Below are 24289 nucleotides of genomic sequence, written 5' to 3'. Positions count from 1 at the left end.
GTCTAGATGGACTCATGTAAACACAGAATCTACACACACACACACCTACCTTGCACTAGTAAAAGATGCAAAGTAGAGCATTGCTTAGGTGTGGACGCACAGAAAACTTGCCCAGATTTTGGCCACTCTGTAAGTCACTAATCCTCTCACAAGCATCCATCAATGTGATGACTTTCACCGACCAGAAGAAATTTAATTATACAGCAAATAAAGTGAGAAGATAAAATTTCCTATCAACATAAAGAGTATCTCTTGGAGTCAGGAGAACTTGAGTTTATATCCTGCCTTAGGTTCAGTTTCCCCCATGTATAAAATATGGAAAGTAATAGTATCTGCCGAATGCAATCACATAAGAGTATTTTACAATTCAGCAGCCACGTGGTACAATGGAGGAGAGCGCTGGGACTGGAGTCGGAAAGACCACGGTTCAAATGTGACCTCGGACACTTACTAGCTGTGATCCTAGGTAAATCACTACACCCTGTTAGCCTCAATTTCCCCTTCTGTAAAATGAGCTAGAGAGGAAAATTGCTAAAACCCTCTAATATCTTTGCCAAGAAAACCCTAAACGGGCTTACAAGAGTCGGATAGACTGAAAATTTTTTTTTCTAAACTTTAAGTACTATGTAAATGCTAGCTATTATTATTAGACTCCACAAGTTACTAAGTGGAAGTAAGGCACAAGTGAAAACACAGGAGGCAAAGGAACAAGAATGGATGGGCCAATGCTACGAACAGTGGCCAAAGCAAATACACATGCAGGGAACACAAATGTCCAGCAGAGGGCAAATTATGGTCCAGCCGCTGGCATCTTTTGATGATGTCATCGTAATGCTCTCTTCCCGGCACCTCCACTGGTCTTGTGGTCACTTGGCTGCTGTCCATTGTTCTTTAATTCAAACGTATTGGACTTCAGCTCTTCAGGGCCATCTACAAGACCCTGTATTCCCATCTACTGAATTATGGTTGCTAAAGAACCCTTTGCAAAACCAGTGTGACAGCTATTTTGATTATGTAAGAGAGGATGAGTCCCTCACCTACCCAAGAAGAGCTAACAAAGACCATTTGAATACCTTTAGACTAAAATTTTGTGTTCTTTGCGCCTGCTGCTTCACCTCAGACTAGGATCCTCAAAGCAATTTCAAGAACTCTGAACAAAAAACACCCACAGGTAGCGGAGAAGAGTGCAGATGAAGCCCATTCTAATGAATGAAAAATATTTAAGTCTTTACTATGTGCTAAGCACTAGGGATTAAAAAAGAAATGCCTACAGTCTCTGCCCTCAAAGAGCTTACATTCTGATAGAGGGAAGAGAAGAAACATAAAGGGAAGTGAGGTCCAGGAAATAATATTTGTTTGAGAAAGTTACTGGGACGATGAGTGGAAGCAAGAGTTCACAGACTGACACATCCTTTTCAGGTACAGTGGCAATACTGATTTGATTATGATTCCAGAACTAGAAAGCAAAATAACCTCACTTCCTGAAAGAAGCAAAGGTGTGGAGGAGTAGGATGTGAAGCATGTCTGAAACAGCCAGCCTGATATAGTGGGTACCAACTGGAGTCATTCATCAGGACTTCAGGATTTTCAATCCTCATAGTCTCTCTGCCTGACATGCAAATTATTTTGGGAAAAAAACAAAAAACAGCCAATGGAAGGAAGCCAGGCTTGCCTGCCCACCCTCCTAGTGTGCACCTCTGGCCTTAGTTAATGAAGTTGATGCACTCCAGCTACTTTAGCATAGGCTATAGACCTGTGGTTCCTTTGGTGACTTTTAAACAGTTCCCCTCTTAACTTAAGGGCTGGTTCCTTCCCTGGCTTTTAGATACTTCCTCTCAACCTAAGGGCTTCTCGTTGGTTGTTCAAATACCAGAATGATCTGCCACCCTTGGGTGCTTCCTGGCCTTTTTGGCTCAGTTTAAAGTGCTCAGAAAGTGTTCAGTCATGTACAATTCTTTGTGACCCCACATGGGGTTTTCTTGGCAAAGATACTGGAGTTGTTGAGGTTTAGATGCTAGGGCTGCTGGCACCCCAAAATCACGACACATGGGTCCTGTCTGAAGGAGTTCCACCCAAGCCTTCTTTCATCCAAAGACAAGACTTATTAAAGATGAGCCACTTGGGCCAGACTCTTAAGGAATCTGACCATTTGTGACACCTGTAAAGACGGGCGGGCATGAGGAAATCTCAGCACCAAACTCGCAGCCAGGTTGGAGCTTATGTACAGAAAGACTATGGAAGGGATCTGGGAGTGGTCAAGTAGTTTTGGGGTGACTAGGGGCACGGCTGGGAGAAGGAGCATCTTGATGGGAGTGGCCAGTACTGGAGGAGGAGTTTAGGGAAGTTCTTGAAGCTGGAGTGACTGGGGAGAAGGGTCCTGGGAGAATCCCAATGGAAGTGTCTTGGAGGTTGAATGGGGTCATCTGGAAATAGACAATGGAGGACAAGGCTTAATTAAGATAACAAAGAATTGAGAGATTAGGCCTAGACCGATAAGGAAAGGCCATTTGAGTGGATTATAGCTTCAGGCAACCACGTGAGACTTCTTTGACCAAGTAAGTGAGTTCAAGAAAAGTTTAAGGGTTTTCTGGGGCCCACAGACAGATGGGTCCCAAATTCTTTTTGGGGTGAGGGCAAAGGTCTCAAGCTTGAGCCCATACCCCATCAGAATGATTTGCTATTTTCTTCTCCAGCTCATTTGACAGATAAGGAACTGAGGCAAACATGGTTAAATGATTTGCCCAGGATCACACAGCTGCTAAGTGTCTAAGGCCAGATTTGAACTCAGGGAGATGAGTCTTGCTGACTTAAGGCCTGGCACTTTATCCACTATGAAAGGAAGTTACTCTTTGATTGAAATTGATGGCCTTTTTTTTTTCATTTCTTGGCTATAAAATGAGAGAATTATACTTAATATTCTCTGAGGTCCCTCCAGCTCTATAATCTTCCTCTACCTGCACACATTGTTTGAATCTCTTGGATGAGAAGATAAAAGAAATCAGTTCAAAAAGTCAGTGCCTCTCAGATTTATAGGATGTCTCCCAGGAAAGAGAAACGCCACGCTCTGCTTTGCAAAACAAACTTGCTTCTAGGGTGAAGGCGGGACGTTGAATGGGATGTCCCAGTGAAGGCTCCTCAGTGTAATTAAAGTTTGGGATAAGAGTGGGATGAGGGGTCCTGTGAAGACTTTTTAGAAGAATAAATAGAAATTGTATTGTGACTCAAGGCAGGCATAGCAGCCCAACAGGCCTAAGTTTTGATTTACTAGAAATCACCTGAGTTATGGGAATCCAACCCCAAGTACTCCCCCTATTATGCCATTGTTATATCAGTAGTTAAAGTTTGCCAGGTGTGAAAGTCCTGAAGATGCCTCCCCCCCCCATCTTATTGTACCTGTTGCTATATTTCGGTCATGGTGACCTGGCTATACAGTACAGTGTCTAGCTTGACTGCACATCTTTAATTGCTTCTTTGGTATTACTTCAGCAAACTAAGGGGCTAAATACAGACACATATATTGTTCTCTTTGTTTTGTATTCTGTTTCCACAGATTGTGAGCCAAAACATTGGCCAGTTGGTGGGAGAGGGGATTTGCCTGTTAGGGCTATTTAATCTGGTTCTTAGCTCCTATGCTCTGTCTCCCCTCATCAGAGCATCCTGGTGGAGGAACATCCTATTCTCAAGAATAGTAAATAAATTAACGTTCTGTTTCTCCTTGAAAAACCTCTAAGCGTGTTTTTTTTAATTTGAGTGGCATCTCATACAACCCCAAGTCTAACAAAGGCAATGCTGAGTATCCTTCCTATGCTATAGCTAAATAAACCTCCTTTTGTTAACTGATAGATGAATCAAGAGCACCACCTTCTGTTCCAGCCTCAAACCTCAGTTACTCAATTGGGTTCCTCAATGAGGATTGTTTACCACAGGGAGTCAGTGGAGTTTATTGAATCAGAGAGTGACATGATGAGACGCTCATAGGACAGTCACTTTGACAGCTGAATGGAGCAGGGATTAGAGAAGAAAGAGGCTTGAAGCAGGAAGGCCAAATTAGAAGGCTATTGCAATAGTCCAGGGGAAAGGTGAGGACAGCCTGAACTAAAGTGAAGACTGTGAATAGAGACAAGGGGACTTTGGATGGATGCTACAGAGATAGAAATGTTAAGATCTAGAAACTGATTTGAATATATGGAATAGCAAACTGAGGAATCAAGGATGATGCTATTTCATAATTAGGTGACTTAGAAGGATGCCCTGAAGCCTGCATGACTGAAAGCTGAGGTCTCATTTATCTTGAGGTATATTACAAAAGACAAACCAAGGCCAAGGCCAGTCTTGGAACCAAGGGAAACACAGGCAGTAATTAGGTCTTGGTCTAGGCTCCAGGGACCTGACTCTTCAGAACCCAGGCCAGGGCTGCAGAAAGAAAGGCTTGGCCTGAGACAATTTCCCAACTAGGTCCATAAAATAATTAGCACCAAGATTCCGATACCCGCCTTATCACAAAAAAAGGCAGGACTATGACATCTGGACTTCTGCAGTTGTAAGACCTAACTGATAGGGCAGAATCTGGTATTGTGGCAGGAGCCAGAACCTGTGCCAAACCATTTATCAAAGAGTTCATGAAGGTGCAGGGCCTGTATTTTGAGTCCCAGTCAATAAAATTGGGCTGAAGACATGAGCGAACAGAAGAAAACTCCTAATACAACGAACACTATGGAGTGAGAGAATCCCAAGGTAAGCCTCAGAAGAAAATAGCTCTACAATAATTACCAGTAGAAACCCAGGAAAAAAAAGACAATGAAGTGACCAGAAGAATTAGGTGGATTCAGAGAAATATGGAATGGCAGATATTAATTGAAGCAAAAAAAAAATCAGAAGGACAAAACTATGACTTCAAAGACTTATGATGAAACATATTCCCCACCTCTTTGCAAAGAGGTGATGAACTAGAGATACATGAGATATAGTCTCAAACATGGGCAATGTATTGCAAATCAACATATGTATATGTGCACATGTGTATATACATATACACACAAATATATACATATGCATACATATATTTTGTATGTATATATGTTTCAAGGTAGCATGGGGGTTTAGTGAGTAGTGATAAAGATGCAAAAAACTATAAAATTGTTTTAATGCATAGAAAACTGGATATAGAAACTAAGTAGTCTGATTATTTTGTTTTATATATTTATATGTGTACTTGTATATACATGTATATGTATGAAGTATATGTATATGTACTTAAAAACCAACTAATTTTTAAAAATAAAATTAAAAACTGTACATAACAGTTCAGTTTCTTGTAAGACCCATTTTGTGCTTCTTTTGCATTGAAATGTTAGTTGATAATTGTTCAGTTCACAATAAAAATTAATTTTTAAAAAGCCAGATAAATGACTTGGGATCTAGATGCTTAAGGGGTAAATTGTTTACTCATAACTGAAATTTGAAATCCAAGGAACCACTGAGCTAAAGGCAGACTGGATATGAACTACCTTTTCCAGCCTAATGAGTTCTTGGGACAAATGATTCAAAGTATCCACCTGCCTTGAACCATTTAGGAATCAGCAGGGATACCTTGTTTCTTCACCACTCATCCATGGGCATGAATATTCTTAGGACTCAAATCATTACAGATTTACAGCAGAAACAAATCTGGGAGCCTACTTAGTCCAAACTCCTGCATTTTACATACATTTACTTTGCCTTCTACCAACTAATACCTTCCCCAAATTGGTTACAAATTGTACTTTCACCATGCAACTGAATAAGGATAAAATCAAGGCATAAACACAACTAGGAAACAAGGGTGATGAGGGAATGTGCCACAGAGACATTCAGGCAAAGATTTAACAGTTGAGCAAGGAAAGATCATTTGTAACAGGGCTCTGAGATGGAGGAGGGTGGGCATCTATTGCTGGCATGCAAAGAGGAAGCCACAGCTTGAGTAAAAACTCTTTGGTTCTGTTTAGTTTTACTTTTTAGTGGGCCTATAGAGACCTAATAAGTCTGTGTCCTTTTACATCTTCACACCTTCAGAACTAAGCTTTCTACATAAGTAAGCCCTTAACACAAATTTGTTGACAGTCTTTTTTTAGGGGTGAGGCAGCAAGGTATACAAAAAGCAATGGATTTGGAGTTAAAAGATTCGGATTCAAAACCACTTCTGCCACTTACTACCTGAATGACCTTGGCCAAGTCACTTACCTTTTATACATAAAATAAGGTTGGACTAGGCTTAAGGTCTCTTCCAACTCTAAATCTATGATCCTATGATGTTATATTCCTGCAAAACCTCTGTCCTCCAATACTTCTAGTATTATAAAGGCACATACTTTTTAATTCTCATGTACCTCTTTCCCCTCTTCTATCCCATCTCCAGCATGACAATAAACTGGGCTTCTTTCCAGTCATTTAAACATTAAAATTATTGGGCTTTATAGTTCTTGATAGTTTCATTTTAACATGAATATCTTGTGTCCTAAGACGTCATAATATCTCAAACTAAATGGAAACTTCATTACAGAATCCTAACTGTCTGGTCTCTCCATCTCCATCTCTTCTCTGTGCTGGGAGAGGCAGGTGTTTCCTCTAAGATTGCTGTAAATGAGCAATGGTAGTCTCTTCCTATACACTGGTGGATATCCTAAGGCAAGGAAGTAATTATCATGGCTTAAATGGCCTTTTCATCCAGCCTCAGCTGCACCTAAGGTTCTAATAACAACCAACTGTACAACCTACAGCACAAAAATTGACATTTTCCGAATTTCCTGCAGTTTATTTCCCAGTCAGCAGCAGCAACCCAAGTGACTCCTACAGCCTCACCTCAGCCTCCTACTCCATGACCCAGAGACACTGCCTTCTTGCCTTTTAAGCCACTACTTTCAGGTCCTCTAGGACAGTTTGGAATCCAGATCTGGGAAAGAGCATTGCACTTAAGGAAGAGGGTAAAATTACCAAGAATTTAAACGTAAAATTTAGTCATACTGGGTATCACCCAGTGAAGTTTGCGTTGCTGATAAAAGTGTAATCACTAAAGCATCCCTGATGGGAATAGGGTAACCACCAAGCCCAGATAACTGAAAGATCTACACATATCACCAGGGAGAGATCTTAGCAAGAAACTGAAGTAACCCTAACATCCTTATTCGAGGGAGAGCTAAATGAGAGTTCTGCCCGTATCTGGTCCCTCTATCTCGACCACCCTTCCAGACACACATACAGGATTAAGATATGTCTCCTCCTATTCGGCAAAACTGCACTCTTGGAATCTGCAGTTTATCTTCAGTCACAAAGACACAACTGGGTTCTGGCCATGGAAACTAGAAAATGAGCCTAGAGTTCCTCTACTGCTTGGCCCCTGCCAAAAGCAATGGAAAAAATTGTTAACAATAACCCTACAAAGCTAAAGTCCTATGGAAACTTTTTACCTTCTGGAGGCTAAAGACCTATGAAAAGGGGCAAGAGAGGGCAGGAACTGAAAAGCCCCAGGAATATCTTGAAAAAGAACCAGAAGAACACATAGCTGACTTTGATCTAAAAGGATGCCATACAGACTCACTTTATTTGGTTGCCTGTTAGTGCAAGCGTGCCCTCTTTTAAATCTTGGTACAAATTTATTACTGTGGATATAACTCACACAGGGCTTCAGGCAGTGATTAGGCACATTGGAAAGCTTTCTTACTGGCACTGACACTGTAAATTGGAATCAGAAAAGCTAGGCAAGAATAAACACTAGTCCCCAAAATCTTCTTCCCCTCACTATGGCAACAAAGCAAACCAATTAACAAACTCCATTGGTATTCTGCCTAAGGGTGCCAGCCTGACTTATGAAATAAGTATGAGGACTGGAACATTTACACAACCAGATCCCATTCTCTATGCTGAGGCAATGGGGGAGGGGAGGGAAAAGGGAGAGTGCTAGTGAAAAATTCTGGGTCATCTACTACTGTCTCCCCCCTTCCACTGACTCACCAGGTAACCTTTCCACTCAAAACCCTCCCCATAGGGAACTAGCCCCTTGATGTCCCAGAGTCCAAGGTCCTTCTATGTCCACCTCCCCCTAAAAAAGAATGTTTTTAAATGTTTATCAGCACCCTTTCATGCTGCTTACCTGGAGATCAGAATTGCTTAAAGTTCTGCCTGCTAGAGCTAGGAATAATTAGACTCTACAGCCAGTACTGAGCTCTGTTATGCTAAAAGTCAGGTGCACAGTGATTTCATTAGAGTCACAAAGAAGTCAAAGAACTGACCAGTGTTGACTTAGAGTGAAGGCAGGGAGTTGAATTTGTGAGGTGAAAAAAAAAAAGGCTATAGAGACTCATACAGAAAGCCTAATAGGAATCAAAGGAAGGGAAAATTTAAGGTTGGGCTCTGTGCAAAAAGCATCAGTGTGAAAAAGAGCAAAAAGCACAAAAGAAAGATGGTGTATCCAGTACCAACATGAGAAATAGTTCCAGCCGACATACTGTTTTCCTTTTAATTCTATATGTTAGTTCATCCCTGGGCACACACAAAATCCCACACTGTGGCTTTTTGCATCACTTAAGACTCATATTGGAGCCTAAATACAAGGAAGACAAAAACAGTAATTTTCATTTAAAAGGTACAAATTTAAAAGCTAAAACAGCCCAGGACTAAACAAAAAAGGTTAAATAACTCACCAGAAACGAACCACACCAAACACTCATCCATTTAATTCCCCATTACATGCTCTAAAACAAGCCACAGGAGGCACCTGCAGCCCAAGACGTCAGGAATGAGAGCAGCTGTGGCCTTATGGCTTGGGCTCCAGCCCTCTACAGGAATTCTTCATGCACACACGCGCGCACACACACACACACATACAAGTACCTGGCAGAACACTATATGTGCATACACATGGCCACAGAACATTAGGAGTAAACAGCCAGAACACTGGAGGTATAAGGTGAGGTAGGGTAGAGAACAAAAGCAGAAATCTAGGTAACTTTATGGTAATCATTGTGGGAGGGAGAAGGGAAGAGAGAAGGATGGATGCAGGAAGAGCTTCGGGGAAGCAGCTGATGAGTGGGAGGTTTCTTTTTTATTAGGAAGTTAGGAGAGATGAACTGCAGCTCCACCAAATATGAAAATTAGAGGGCTGGAACCCAACTTCTCCAGATCCTGGCCACACTCTGGCTGTAAGGGAGAGAAACAAATTCCTTTCTTCCCTCCACATGTCAGGTCTTTGAAGAATTTCCCCAAATGCCTTGGATATTAGCGATCCCATAGAGTCAGGCTTGGGAATAAGACAAGTTCAGAGAGAATCAGTAGCTCTTTTTGGTGGAGCCAAAGCCAGAGAAACCCATAACAGCTGCCATCTCATCATCCTCCTCAAATGTCAAGTCCTCCTCTGCCCTTCGCTTCTTCTCCTTCTGTTTCTCCTTCTTGTACGCTTTGGCCTTCTCTTCCTGCAAAGAGCCACAGAGGATCATTTTAGCTTTCCTGATCCACAGCAGTGTCGTGAAGCTCAAATCAGAGCCCAAAGCAAACTGCAGTAGCTCAGAGGGAAGAATGACCACCATAGACACTGGTCTATGAGTCATCTACCACAGATTCCCACCTAACTCATGACAAAGGCCCAAATGGCTTTCAAGATTCCCTTTTTCCTACTGGCAGGAGACTTAGATTTACCATAAAAATGATGCAATTATAAGGGTATAGGAAAAAAGAATAGGTTGCAGTAGAGGGGATAGGAGGTAGAAAACAGATGATCTCATACACGGTAAAAGTTTCCTTTCCTTTATTTCAAACTTCTGTTCACTTCAACATCAAAAGAAGCCACTGGGCCAGAAACAATGGAAATCAGGAGGCAGAAATAAATTCTTCTAAATCAAAGGGTTCACTGCTAAAGGCCTAGTGCAGGGGTGGGGAACCTGTGGCCTTCTAGATCCTCAAGTGCAGCCTTTTGATTGAAATCAAATTTCATACAACAAATCCCAAAGGATTTGGGTTTAGATTTGAGGACTTAGAGGGCCACATGTGGCCTTGAGGTCACAGGTTCCCCACCCCTGGAGTAGTCTGGGAAGTAAGCAAGTCAGGAAGATAGTATTGGAATTGGGGTTTACATGTTGCAGTCCGAACCCATTTATTTCATCACTCATTTCTGGGATTTGGAAACCACAGAAAGGCAAGCTGGAGATAGGGAAAAGGTGTGTTCTATTGCAGATAGCCATTTTATATCATGTTGAGAAGAGAAGAATACTTCCCAGTGGTCCTAAAAGCTACATTTTATGGAAGCCTCAGTCTGGAAATGCTGGCTTGAACCTTACCTCCTCTCTGAGTTCTTTCATCCTCTCCTCAAAGTCATAGTCCTTTTGTTTTTCTTCCATCTTCTTCTTGTTCACTTCAAAGCGCTTCTTCACCTGATCCAAGGTGGAACGCTCCACACGCATTGACATACCCAGATTCCGCTGATCTGAGGAGGAGAAATATGGAACCATTATCCTTCCTTCCAGCTCCTTACCTCCCTACTCTCGCTCACATCCCTTCTCTCCCCTACCCCTATCCCCATCCCCCAAATTAGGACCTTAAAAGTATAGATTTAGACCTGAAAGAGACTTGAGAGAACATCTAGCCTAACTCTCATTTTACAAAATGAGGAAAACAAGGTCCAGAAAAATGAAGTTACTTGCCCAGTGTCATTCAGCTAGTTAAGTAGCAGGGCTAGGATTTGAACCCAAGTCTTCTGTCTCCAAATCAAGTACCCTTGCCACATTACCATGCTGCCTCAATAAACCCTTTCCAAGATGTCTCTCCACAACCTATACAGTTTTAGGAAACAAGAGCCAATTCTGCTGAGGGCAGCTCCAGGGACTTCTTCTGTCCCTGCATCTAGCAACCTCAAAAAACAAGATGGAACTGTCTATATCTGGGCAATAAAAATGGACAGCTGGGAAGATATGCTAATTTGATTGTAGAACAAAAGAGTATGATGTACCTCATGAGCTCCATAAACATCTTACTGATGAAGAGAAATGAACTCCCTGTGCAAAGGCAAGAAAAGCATCTACTCTGAGCCTCCAGCAAGAGCTGTGGGGATCCCCAAAACCCATTCCAAAATGTCCTCATTCCTTACGTTTCTTTCCATTGATGTGATCCAAGAAGTTGATGGAGTCTTTCACTACACAGTCACAGACGTTGCAGTAATACCTACACAGTCATAGAAGTACTTATTATTTGAGCAGCCTGAAAACATGTCATGCCCCTTACCTTACTGAAAACTTTAGGTCAATACTTCCCAATCTTTTATTTCCTAAGACATCCCGAGATCACCAGGAAAAGGTACTAAGAGAGAAGCTCCCAAGTGGAATAGACAGGAGGGTATAGCAGCCATCTGTGGCCAGTTCTATCAAAAATCTTAGCAAGCCCCAGAGAAGAAGTATGGTGACAGGCCCGGGGTTTGCCAGTTAAATCTTTAAGAACTGTTAGTCAGTCCCTATATCTCCTGCTTTATACCGCAGGCATGGACTAAGGAGAAAATCTCTAAGCATGGGTCCTTATTAATGTGACAAAGCTCCATTTCCAGGTTGCCAGGAGGCCTGAATACCCAAACTCTAAGGAGTTAGTATCAATCATACCCACCACTCCAACCCCCAGAGATATTCCCCAGCTACTTCTCTTATTAATTGCACATTTCCAGTTCTCTCATTACAAAAAAACTTATTCCAACAGGTTTCAACTTAGGGGACTGCGAATCAACCCACAACAATCTATCAATAAGTTAAGTTTTATTATAGGAAACTCTTCCCAAAATTAACTGAACTTACCCCATTGGCCGTCACTACCGACCACTCATAAGTCCTGCTCTTTTCGGTAAAATAAGAGGCTACTCACCCTCCCATTTCAGACTGTGGGGTTGTCTTGGTAATAACAATGGTCTTTCCCAGCTTAGACTCCAAGTCAACCTTGTAGTCTCTGTGTCGTAAGAGCTCCCGCTTGACAGGCTGCACTGGTTTTCCTGAAAGAAAAGTGAATGCAGTCAGTGAGATCTTGCTGGGGAAGGAAACGCTACAAACTATAGCTCCTTTCAAAGCCAAGAATTTTTCTGCTAGGAACGAAGGTAAAAGCTGGAATCTTGGTACAGTCAACAACGTAATTTCCTTCCCCTTTTCTCCAGACTCAGACATTGCAATAATACATAATACTGGGCGTCTTAACCTGGGATCCCACAGAATCCCAGGTCTAAGCACAAACTTGAGGAGGGAGGTGTCTATGAACTTAGAGAAAAAAACACGTATTTTTTTTCCCATTAACCTCAAGGTGAGATTTAGCATTTCCTTCAGTTATATATGATTTAAAAAACAAAAACCATAATATTGAGAAGGAATCCATGGGCTTCATCAAGCCAAAGGGTCCATGACACAAAAAAGGTTAAGAGGCCCTGCTCTACACATAATAGACTCCTCAAAGATGTTGACTAATTGACCAGCTCTCTATGGCAGTAACTGCCTAGGACATGCCTGAAGATGTAAGAATGAGTTAAAGAAAAAATAACAGCCACCTCCTCCCCAACTTTGGCAGAGGCTCCAAAAGCAGCAGATTGTAAATAACATATTAAATTGAATAAGATGGTCCTGTAGTCTGCCTGGGAACTAAAGTCACAGGAGAGATTTCAGTAATACTTTGAAGGAAGAAAGCACTGACTCAAGTAATTTAATAAGAGTAAGATCAAGCAATCAAGTGATCACAAGCATTATTAAGCATCTACCATGTTACAGTATCATGTGGTATTAGGGATAAAAAGGAAAAAAATGAAAGGTCCTGCCTTCAAGGAACATACATTTTATTGGAGCTGAAAATACACTACACATACACATATTTATATACAAAATACATACAAGACAAGGTTATTCTGGGTGAGAGACACCAGTAACTGCAGGGATCAAGGAAAGACCTCATGAAGGAGATAAAGCTTGAGCCAAGCTCTTAAGGAAACTAGGGATTCTAAGAAGTGGAGGTAAGCAAGGACTGCACCATATACATTCCGTTTAGAAAGCTTGTGCAAAGTCACAGAGCTAGGAGACAGAATATCATGTTTAAAAAAGAACAAGAAGGTCAATTTGGCTGGACTCAAAGTGTATATCATACACTAAGCTTGGAAAGGTAGGTTGCTATTAAATGCCAAAGGGAGGAGCTTATATTTGATCTAAGATGTAATGGAGAGTGACTAGGGTTTCCTGAGCAGAGGAGTGACTTGTCAGATCTGTGCTTTTGGAATATATTGGCAATGGTGTGGAAAACAGGTTGGACAAGGGGGAAAAAGATTTGAGGCAGAGAGACCAACTAGGAGGTATCTGCGATAGTTTGGGAAAGCAGTGATGAGGGCTTGATGTAGAGTAGCAGCTGTGAACAGAAAGACAGAGACAGATGTGAGATGCCACAGAGTTAGAATGGACTTGGTATCTGACAGCTATTTTATAACAGGAATGAAGAAGAAAAATAATGAAGCCAAGTTGTCAGGAAATAATAGGTAAAAGCTGGAATGAAGGTATCCTTCAGCACCCAGCCAAAGTGTAGAAAGGGAGAACTGACTGTTGAGCAAACCAAGTGGGAGCAGCAACAAGGAAACAAATTCCCCCAAATCACTCAAAGAACCAGTACATCAAAGATTATGATCAGATTTGGCAACAGTGCAACTCACAAGACCTATATTCACAAACTTTACTATACAGAGCCCTGCTTTTCATAGGCTAACTGAAGTTTCTGGGTTAGGATATAACCCTTCTTACGTCAATCCAAAGATTTTTCTGTGTATGAAGGTGGACGGTAGCGTCCACGGTAGTAATTCACACTGTCTAAAACCTGCATTTTTGAGCTCTGAAAATCTCCTGCCTTAGGGCAGCAACTAAAGAAAGGAGGCAAGGCAAAAGGCAAGGAAGCATAGATTAAAAACTGAGGCCCAGAGAGGTGCAGTAAACTGCACAAATGCCAAAGAATCTCCTGGTAAAAGAGCAGAAACTAGAACCAAAATTTCTTAATTCACTAAACTATTTCTGCAATCCAATCCGCTGCATGCTCAAAGAAAGCAGAAATTCAAGGGAGTTTTACTCACCATCTTTTTTCTCTCTTTCTTCATTAAGTCGTTTCTCTGCAAGTTTCTCATATTCGTCTTTGTCCCACTTTCGGCGGAAATCCAGGTTTTTAGTCTGTCAAAAGAAAGCATTTCTGGATTTTCTGCTACCTTTCCCATGGAATCCTACCAGTTGGTAGTTTTCCAGTACCCAAGCACTGAAAATATAGCACCGCCTTAGCTCAGAGCGTGGTTTCCAAAGTCTGGAATATCAGTCCTCCCTTCCCTTCTCCAATTAGCCTGTTAAATACATTCGATAAAGCCAGGCTCAAATGCCATCTCCTTCAAGGGATCTTCCATCACTGTCTACATCCTCAGAAAGCACAAAGCAAGAGTCACTTAATACTGTGTATTGTAACTAAATGGGCTGGCGTCTTACCCTCAGCCTAGCCACTAAACTCCACAAGGCCACACAATGTTGGGTAGTTTCTATCTGCCCCAGTGCTTGGCACACACTCTGCACACAGTAAGCGACCACCGCAGGCTCAACGGGGTGCCCGGGCACGGCGGCAGCGAGCCTCCGCAGCTGAAGCCCCCCACCCCAGGCCCAGGCAGCTTCGGACCCCGGACCCCGGCTGCTCGGCGCGACACTGTGCCGAAGGAAGCGGCCGCAAACCTGGGACTGCCGCCTCCGGGGCCAGGCTGGAGAGGAAGCTCTGTGAGAAAGAACACTGGAATCCAGACGAAACCCCCGAAACTCCTCCGCCCCCCACAAGACACCTACCCCGCTGCCAGACGCCATCTTCGCGGCGAAGTGAAGATGAAGACGGAAAATAATGTAAAGACTGCCTGGAGCCGTAAAGCAGAGCGGTCCTCCGAAGTCTCTATCGTACTACCAGGCTAGAGCGGCACCGGAGGACTTCCGAGATAAGCACTTCCATCTCACCCGCAGCATTAACGCACACCCCTCACAAATTGCGCACGCGCCACACGAAGCGATAGAAGGACGTTTTATTTCCTGAAAAGTCTTTTACAAATCAAAGCTTAAACCCAACCCTCGTTTTATGAACGCAGAAACTAGCCCGGAGAGATTGTGGCTGGCTCACACAGCACGGAAAGGAATCAGAATGCCCAGGAAGGAACACGCCCCCGGGGGCGGGGAGACGGGAGACTGACATTTGACACCAACCGTCAGTGCCCGGGGAGAGGGTCCCACAAAGGGGCCAACTCCATGAGGGTCCGCGCCGGCCCGGCCCTGCTCAGAAGCTGAAGCCACAGCGAGGGAAGAAGAACCCAGCACCTCCCCCTCCCTCCATTGCCCCACCCCCACCTCCCACGGTCTTCAGGGGCCGACTTATTAAGCTCTGTCCAAAGGCCGGCCTGGAGTCGGAGGACGCAGTTCTTAGGCAGGATCTTAGGCTGGCAAAGGCAATCCTAAAACCCAGAAAAGCCCAAGCTTGTCTTCTGAGCATAATGACCTTTGTGGGAGTGGTTTTAGTTATACATTCCTAACAATGGAGAAAAGGAGAATAGGCTGTGAACACTTCGGTTGCAAACAATCAGAATATTAAGTACATGGGTGTTTTCCTCTTGTGTTGTAGTGATAAAGGAGATTAGTTCACTTCAGTGCCTGCTACTGGGTACATAATAAAGGGCCAAAACACTAGATGCCACTCGGAACTTGGCACCTTCCCAAGAAGAACAGAATAACTATAGTAAGGACAGAAATCTCCACAGAAATGTATGAATATGTAACAGTAAAGTTATAATCTCAGATCAAAGATAGCCCAGATTTTTATACCCAAATCATTCCCCATACTCGATGTAAATCAAATGCTTCTAATTACAAAGTGTCTAAATTAGTTACATTCAATATATTATAAAACCATCTCCAAATAGCTACTCATATGGCAAGCCACAGGATAGTAACAGCCGCTGGTCTGGCCCAGGAAAAATATTGCAATATGATGATTGTATACCTAGGATCAGTGGAGGGGGAGAAGGCACCAATCTCATCCTTACTTATCAAGTGTTCCTTTTTGTTGTTATGGTTCATGGGGACATGTTTCATACATGTACAACTAGAAGGCACCTCAGAGGTCATCTGGTTCAACCTCTTCATTTTACAGATAAGGAACTGAAGCCTAGAGAGCTAAAGTGACCTGCTCAGCTCAACATCCAAAACCATGAGGAAACTAAACTTTAGTTTATCCCTAGCACAAGGAAGAAAAGCTAGGAAAGGAGTTATATCATGCTTTTTTTTAATCTCATTTGAGTATGGACTCAGACATCCACTCCTCCCTCTTTCCTGTCTCTTTACAACACCCCAAGCAAGACAGTAACAGGATGGAAGCATATCTCTAGGACAGTCAAGCTTTTTTCCTGGTTGGTGTAGACCTTTCCTGAGTAGCTGAGTTCTGACCTCAGAAAGAACTTCCTCACACTTCAAGATTCCTTCAGAGTTTAACTCCCTCAAAGACTGCTCAGAGAACACAGTTCAACTTAAAGTCTTGTTTGCAGTCAGTGATAGTACAAATATACCACTGTCTCTGTAGTGTCTCTGTGACATATTCTATTATAGAAAGCACTATCCCCCACCTGTTAAAAGTGGATGCTCTGGCTTCCTCTCAAACACCAGTGATAAAACAAGAGGATTCAGGAGTCCACGTGCCACTGATACTCCCTCACCTCCAAACAAGGGGCACAGAAGAGGGAGTTGCAGGAAGGAGGCAGAAGGGATGTATAGTCTACCCTGACCCAAATGTGAAACTGGATAGGGCCATCATAGTGGACTAGATCTTCACCACTGAAACAAGTAGCAGATGAAGAACAGGCAAGATCAGGATTCAGACATTCTCCTCTGGATTTCAGTTACAATATTTTCCCGTTTAATGTCCACCTGAAACATGGAAGTTGTCATGTGAGTTATAGAAAAATAAATTCTTCAGCAGCTCTGCTCGCTAGTTCTTTCACCCTATAGTCTGTCAGCATCTACATATGCAATTATCACAAAGGTGTTTGCAAGTGCATGTCGTCAGTGTTTTTGTGTAAGATCCATCTATCCAAATTAAAGTCACAGAAGACAAGACTATGTAGTCTGATTATTGTTTAACTAACTTCCAAAATCTAGCCATGTAGATATATGTCATCTGTCTCTGGCCTATCTAATTTCTGAGCCCCTTGTTCCAGGCTATTGTGGTGGCTACTTGTCTTCTCTAGAATCTCAGCTGCCCTACAATTCACTATTCCCAAGAATTTTTTAATAGCATAGTTCTCTTGGACAATTTGATCTGCCCTACCTCTGCCATCACTGTCTTACCTCCTCCCTGCTGGCCACAGAACGAAGCTTAATGACACCATCTTTTAGTTCTTGCTCCCCAATAATGGCCACCAATGGAATGCCTGTTTCCTCACAGTAATGCAGCTGAGTCAGGAAACTGGGGTTCTTCTTATAAAGCATCTCAGCCTTGAAGCAACAGATAACCCCTGGCATTTGGCATTGGATATAGTACACCCATTGCCTCACCACCCTCCTCCCCATGTTCTCCCACCCCTAGAAAAAAAGACTCATTCCAACACCTGGCCCTCCTCCCCTAGAAAAAGCTGCTCTAATTGTGACCAGATAGATTCAGGGGAGTATTTCCCCAGACCACAGGACACTGGCACCTGTTCTATCTTACCTTGATCCCAGCATCCCAGAGCTCTGCAATCAGTTTCATCCGTTCTTTAAGGAAATTCTTTTGTGCTGCAGCCACAAGGACCTGTGTCTCTGTCACCTGAATTTTCTCCGTGGCCTAGAGAAGAAAGGCAAAAAACACTGGCTAAAATTCCTCTTCAACAAATCAGGATCAGGAGCCACTCACTTTCAGAAAGAGGGTCTGGACAGTCTTAGGAAGTGTGGAAGGGACTTCTCCACTTACTCCTAACAGGGTCCTACCTCCATCCTCTGTTCCACAATGGAGAAGATCCTTTCAACCCCAACGCTGAGCCCCACACAGGGCACCTTTCTGCCCTTGGGGTCAAACATGCCAACAAGCCCATCATAGCGCCCTCCGGCAGCCACACTGCCCACACCAAGTGGTTCCTCCCCCTGTCTGGCTGCGGTCTGAAGAAGCACTGCTTCATAGATCACCCCTGTATAGTAGTCCAGGCCTCGGGCCAGGCTCAGGTCAAAGGAGATCTGTGGGGACATGGAGATATGGTCAGTCTCATGGGACAGAGATGTCTGGGATCCTCTGCAATCTTCCGGGGCCTGCCCTTCCCCTACTCACCTTCTCTGTAATACCAAACAGGGTCAGATACTCAAATAGCAGTTTCAGGTCCCTCAACCCCTCCTGGGCCTGCTTGTTCTGTGAGAGTTTGGGATCCTGCAGTAGCTGCTCTACTAGGGACACTCCACCTGGGAAAGTCAAACGTAAAAGTCAGATAGCCAGGGGAAATAAGATCTTTGGATTCAATCAAACAAGTCTATGCAAACAAAAAAATAAGATGATAAAAACAATAAAATTAGCTGGCATTCAAACTACTTTACATATTTTATTTAATCTTCACATCAACCCTGTGAGATAAGTATTATAAAGATTATTATTTCCATTGCATAAATGAGCAGAGACTCAGAGGTTAAGTCACAAAGCCAGTATGTATCAAAGGCAAGATTCTAATTGAGGTCTTTCTTGACTTCAAGTTCAGTGTCCTTTTTACTCTACCTCACTATCTTTCCAAAAAAATCCACACCATGGTGCTTGAGAGAAGTCCCACTACCACTGTTATTCCCCTGCTTCTGCTTTCTTCCTTCTTCTAAAGAAGCAAAAAAGATAGGAAAAGGCTGAAACAAGTTCGAGACCAGCTTTATCTCAAGGGACCTATCTGTCTCTCTAGAAAAGTGGGCTCAGCTCACTGTTAGATATGCAACATATACAGATTCTAGCCCCTATTATATGTACATTCAATTCTTGGGGAACCTGCTTCTTACCGTGCTGCTGGATGTAAACCCCAATGCAATCTGCCACTTCAGGAGCCAGAGCCATCTTTCCTACCATCTCTTGTCTCACATCCTTCCAGGACATCTGTAGATAGAGAAATAATTAGCTTATATCCAAGAACCTACTTTCTTTCATAACAACAGGCATTACAATTCAATCAGTAAGCATTTGAATGCCTACCATGTGCTTAAAATCTATAATAGACAAGAATTAGGATAAAGTAATGGATAGAATGAAAACCTGGGGTTCAGGAAAGAACTAAGTTGGAATTTTGTCTTCAACCATTACTAGCTATGTGACTCAAGGCAAGTCACTTGAACTGTTTATTCCCTAACCTGTAAAATAAGGATAATTATAATTTTAATGGCTTCCTCATAGGACTGTTGTGAGGAAAGTACTTTGTAAACCTTACATATAGATATTAATGAAAACTGTTATTAGGCAAAGAGGTAAACTTCAAGTCCCCACCGAAGGACTGAAATCAGATCATGGTTTAGACGTTCTCTGCACCTCTTTACAACAGCTTATTTTATACACTGTCCTTTAAGTTTCTGAAACAAAATGGCCCAGAAAGAGTTAAGCTACAAAAACTTAGATGAGAGAAAATGAAAAGATCTTACTTTCTTACCTTGCCCAGCTTATCCACTGAGGCAGAGATAAGGTGGAATTTGTTATCAGGGACACCACAGACAGCAAACATCCCATGCAGAATTCGCCTGTCATTCACCTGTGAATTCCATATACACCAGATACTCCATCAACACCTATTCCCAAAAGAGAGATCTATTCTCCTTTCCCAGTGATTCCCTCTAATAAAAGGAGGAAAAGAGAAGCCTTGCAATCAGACTATACAGAAACAGCTGCTAAAGCCAAGGAGTAAGGCTGGGACTACCATGCAGGTAAGAAGAGAACTGAAGGAAATAATCTCAGGTCATGCACACCTCCCTTCTCTTGTTTTCACATTCACCTTAATTAAGAAGTCCCCCAATTGCAATGCATTTAGGATTTCATAGATGATCTTTAAACACTCTGCATCAGGGATCATGGGATCAAAATGACCTGCAATGTCAAAATCCTGTAGCAAAAGGAAAGAGTGAAAATTTGAAAACCGTCTAATTAAATCTGTTTTTCTAGGGGTGTTACTCAGAAAACTCCCTTCCCACTGCTCATTAACCCAGGCACTCACACACTGGCAGAACTCTCGGTATCGACCTTGGGTTATGGAGGGACTCTCCCGTCGCCACACCTTCCCAATGTGATAGCGTTTTATCTTCTTTATCTTATTCATGGCCAGGTAACGAGCAAAAGGGACCTCACAAGAAATTATTAAGGAAAAAGCACTTTTACTACAGAGCTGGCAACCAACTGCATCTATACAAATCAGATACTAGGGAAATTCATACCTCTAGCAGTAGATTCCATCATCTTGTCAAACTGAAAATTCAGGGAAAGGGAAACAAGGCTCTAAGTGGCCTAAAACCCCTGGGATCCTTCCTTCCTATTCACCTCAATCATTCTCCCAGATTATTTAAGTTTGAAAGCCTAATCTTCACCACCTTCACCCCTTATGGGAATGCCACCTAACATAACACAGGAATCAGAGCTCCAGAAATGACCATGACATCCACAATTCCCTCCCTTGACTTGGGCAAGGACAGTCTGAGATAAAGTAAAACAGTTCTTAGAAGGATACTGTGAGGTCATATCGAAGAGCCAGTAGTTCCCCACCCTGATCCTTCAGTTCATAGATGAGTCTGGAGTTCTCTCCATACTTCTCCGTTAGCACTTCCTGGACAAGCACAAGTCTACAGCTTAAAAAATATGGTTTGGGATACTGGAGGCTAAGAAAGAAAGAATTTCAACACTACTCCTCCTTCCCTCCTTGTCCTTTCTGTCACCTTTAGTTCAAATGCTGGAGTGTCTAGCCCTTTAGCTCCATGGCGCTTGAAGCAGCTGATGACAGCAGTAAGGATTTTCTCTCGAATAGCCATCTGTTGAGGGCCAAGATCTCTGGTACCCTATGAGCCAAAAGCAACCAGAATAAAGGAAAGTAAGGGAAGAATTTAAAGAAGGCTTACGAAACAGGGAATGATGGACAGACCTTACAATAGTTTGCACTTGTAAAGCACTTCAAGGTTTGTAAAGTACTTTACATACACTATTCTCACAACAACCCTATGAGGGAGGTACTATTATTATCCTTATTTTACAAATGAAGAAACTGAGAAGTGAAGTATCCTGACAAGGATCATATAGTTAGTAAATGTCATGTAGGAGTTGAACCCAGCTCTTTCTGACTTCAAGTACAATTCTATCCATTATATGATACAAACTCTAATTCACTGCAAGGTCCCAACTCAAATAGAAGCAGATTTCTCCTCCCAAGTACCCAGGATATTGGAAAAGGAGAACAAAATGGAAGAGAGAAAAGGATTACCTTGGGAGTCTTGATAACAAAATTGGATTTCTCTTTATCTGATTCCAGCTGAGTCTTCAACCTGGCCTCTGCAAACTGAAAGGAAACAATGGCTTACATCTCTGACCCTTTGAATTTCCAGTCTTCCAGTTACAAGGAAAAATGTTCTACAGGCTCTTCACTTGTGCCCGAATTGTGTCCATAAAGGATTTTGAATGAAGTTAGATATTTTTCCCAGGGGCTCTCATTGTATTGAGATATCCTTCCCACCATACAGTATGATTTACTCTCATTCTGGTACCCTCCATCCCTGGGAGGGTCAAACACCAGCTGTACTTTTTGCTAAGTCAAACTCAGCTAGTCAATCCTACTCAAGATTTTTTGCTAACTTATACCCAAGGAAACTAAGACCCAGAAACAAACAAGAACTTACCAAAAAAAAAAAGCCTATGGCAAGACCAGGAACTAAAAAGGGTCTTAACCTCTAGTTTCAAAAAATAAAAATAATAATGACAGATCAGAAAGGTGACTCCCTACAAAAGGGGTAAGCTATGGCCCTTTGGATCTAGATGGGTTCTAACAGAATGATGTTTTAAAGATTAAAAAAATGAAGATACAACAAGAATAATTTATTAGATTTTTATCTGTTAGCATTAGATTATTAACTCCCCTATTGAGGTCGATACTGGCCCAGGGACTAGAACACTAGGCTTAAAGTCTGGAAGACCTGAGTTCAAAATTGGACTAGCTATGTATCACCCTAGGAAAGTCACAACCTACTTGCCTTAGTCTCCTAAAACCCAAAATAGGAATAATAACAGCACCTAACTCTCAAGGAAGCTGTGGGGGTCAAATGAGATATCAGTAAAAAAGTGCTTAGCACAGTGCCAGCACACAACAGGCGTTATATATAAATGCTTATTCCTTTCCCCTTATCCCCCAATGAAAAAGATGAAAGATTTGAAGCTGGAAGGGACCTTAAAGATCATCTAATTCAATCCCCTCATTTTAAATACAGATAAGGAAACTGAGGCCTAGAAAGTTTGTGTAGCTTACCGAAGGTCACACAGGGGATTAGTGACAGTTTAGGGTTTAAACCCAGGTCCTCTGAATCCAAACCCAACACACTTTTCACTGCATCACAGTACTAGATTGTAAGTTCTTCAAGGGAAGAGACCCTATCATTTTTTTGGCAGTATGTGTGAAAAAATTTAATTCTATGGAAAAATACTAGTTTATTATAGCAGGCTATACAATAAGGCTTCTCAGAAACCTGAGAAAACAGAGTTGTACCTCAAGATAGTCCTTGTATTGTTACTTAATAACTGGGTGACTCTGGGCATTTAATTTCTCAGGGCAGCAATTTATTCATCTCTAACAATGATTACAGTAATAACTCACTTTTATATAATATTTTAATGTTTGCAATGTGTTTTCCTCACACCTGTAAGGTAAACTGTGTTCAAGTATTATCCTTATTTTTAAAATGAGGAAACAGAAATTTAGAGAGGTGAGGGTTTCTAAATTGTAGGACTACGAAACCTCTAAAGAAGACATTATTACCTGCTTTGGCCCTACACCATAAGGATCATGGGACCGTTCTGTCTGATTCGCAATTGAAATCTTCTGTATTCAGGGTTTCCTCTACTAGAATGTGAGCTTTTTGAGAACAGGGACTGCATAGCTTTTCTATTCGTATTGTCAGTGCTTAGCACAATGCTTTGAGCTTAGTCCAAACTTAAATATTTTTTCATTCATTCGGTGCTAGACGGGGCCTCAGAAACCAATTATCTCAACCTGTGCCTAAACAGGGATCCACTCTATAACATGACAAACAAGTAGCCATCTGGCTTTGCTTGAAGTCTTCATTTAGGTGAGGATTTCGAAGATTCCTGTGGATGATTCAATTGACAGTCCCGAGGTTCTCTGCATGATGTGTCTGAACAAAATGTATAATTATACGTGAATAAATTAAAATCATAGACTATGGGACTCCATTTCACAAACACTAGAGAGCGAAGCACTGAGGTCCGTCCATTGGCTCAAAATCCAAAGTCAATTCTGGGGAACTAAGGTCAAAACGCAAAATCATGAAAATGTTGGAACTAGAAGAGGCCCATTTAATTTAAACCTTCGTTTTACCGATGAGGAAACTAAGATCTTTTAAATAAATCAAGCATTTATTTAAAAACCTACTCATATCGTAGGATACAAATTCAAAAGTCGGATTCCTGGGTTTGAACGAATTTAACTCATTCACACAGTGGTGGAATCAGTCCGAGAACAGTTAGGAAACTCAGTTCACCTCCACGACCATAAAGGTTCTGCCCTTACAATCTTAATTGGGAAGACTGACCGACAAAGTAGAACGTGATCCAAGGAGCCCTAGAAAAACGCTGAAAAACGTGAGAAGGCTGAACATACCTCCCGCCCTGGAGGCTGCACCAGGCCTCCTTGCACCCGGCGGAAATGCAGCGTGGCCCCGGCGCACGGGGCGCGGGGAGGTCGCAGCAACTGGAGGGCCAGCGCGGCCCAGGCCTCCCGAGACCAGGGTCCGAGGCGCTGCATGGCGAGGGGTGGGGGCTTCTCTTCCCGCGGTTCTGCGGTTCGTGCAGTCCCGCAGAAGGCTGTACACCGGAGGAAGGGGCAGGGAGGATTAAGGCAGAGAGAGCGCCTGGGCTGGGTCCAGGGAGTGAGAAAGGGCTGGTCACCAGGTTAGCGAGGGGGAAACTGAGGCAAAGAGTTCCAAGGAACTCGCCCAGGGGCAGGCGGCCAGAGGGGAGTGCCACATGGGGTCGGGACCGGGTTGCTCCGGCCTCTGGGCTTCCGCTCTTCCGGTTTAAGCGC

The 24289-nt window shown here is 42.6% G+C and overlaps 2 protein-coding genes across 3 annotated transcripts; both read right to left on the bottom strand.

The window, feature by feature from the left end:
* Positions 1 to 8477: 8477 nt before the first annotated feature.
* Positions 8478 to 14944, bottom strand: ZMAT2 (zinc finger matrin-type 2). Its single transcript, XM_021005188.2, has 6 exons — positions 14829 to 14944; positions 14087 to 14180; positions 11869 to 11992; positions 11111 to 11184; positions 10305 to 10450; positions 8478 to 9443 (listed from the first exon to the last, which is right to left on the bottom strand). The coding sequence occupies exons 1-6, from the start codon at positions 14844 to 14846 to the stop codon at positions 9300 to 9302; spliced, it is 600 nt and encodes a 199-aa protein (XP_020860847.1). The 5' UTR covers positions 14847 to 14944; the 3' UTR covers positions 8478 to 9299.
* A 1344-nt stretch (positions 14945 to 16288) lies between these two features.
* Positions 16289 to 24268, bottom strand: LOC110220908 (histidine--tRNA ligase, mitochondrial-like). Of its 2 annotated transcripts, XM_021005177.2 has the most exons (13): positions 23867 to 24267; positions 21464 to 21538; positions 20925 to 21044; positions 20720 to 20815; positions 20213 to 20338; positions 19994 to 20101; positions 19655 to 19753; positions 19017 to 19110; positions 18316 to 18443; positions 17982 to 18224; positions 17725 to 17838; positions 17364 to 17510; positions 16289 to 16943 (listed from the first exon to the last, which is right to left on the bottom strand). In XM_021005177.2, exons 1-13 carry the CDS (start codon positions 24008 to 24010, stop codon positions 16884 to 16886), a joined length of 1554 nt encoding a protein of 517 aa, XP_020860836.1. In that variant the 5' UTR covers positions 24011 to 24267; the 3' UTR covers positions 16289 to 16883. The 2 variants fall into 2 exon arrangements, with proteins under 2 accessions (XP_020860836.1, XP_020860837.1); XM_021005178.2 differs by lacking the exon at positions 17364 to 17510 and having other exon boundaries at positions 23867 to 24268.
* Positions 24269 to 24289: the final 21 nt, after the last annotated feature.

This window comes from Phascolarctos cinereus, unplaced genomic scaffold (genome assembly GCF_003287225.1).
Source record: "Phascolarctos cinereus isolate Bilbo 61053 unplaced genomic scaffold, phaCin_HiC Scaffold_2;HRSCAF=192, whole genome shotgun sequence".
Classification (NCBI taxonomy): domain Eukaryota; kingdom Metazoa; phylum Chordata; class Mammalia; order Diprotodontia; family Phascolarctidae; genus Phascolarctos; species Phascolarctos cinereus.
This window is presented reverse-complemented; position numbering and strand designations above follow the sequence as displayed.

Excerpts from the sequence above, each read along its gene's own strand:
- ZMAT2 (XM_021005188.2), bottom strand. Across the intron at positions 11,993-14,086 it reads AGAAAGAGAGAAAAAAGATG|GAAAACCAGTGCAGCCTGTC; the intron begins GTGAGTAAAACT and ends CTTTTCTTTCAG. Across the intron at positions 11,185-11,868 it reads CCACAGTCTGAAATGGGAGG|GTATTACTGCAACGTCTGTG; the intron begins GTGAGTAGCCTC and ends ATGACTGTGTAG.
- LOC110220908 (XM_021005177.2), bottom strand. The coding sequence starts at position 24,010 with ATGCAGCGCCTCGGACCCTGGTCTCGGGAGGCCTGGGCCGCGCTGGCC. Across the intron at positions 20,816-20,924 it reads CTCCAGCATTTGAACTAAAG|GAAGTGCTAACGGAGAAGTA; the intron begins GTGACAGAAAGG and ends GTGCTTGTCCAG. Across the intron at positions 20,339-20,719 it reads CTCTTCGATATGACCTCACA|GTCCCTTTTGCTCGTTACCT; the intron begins GTATCCTTCTAA and ends ATTTCTTGTGAG.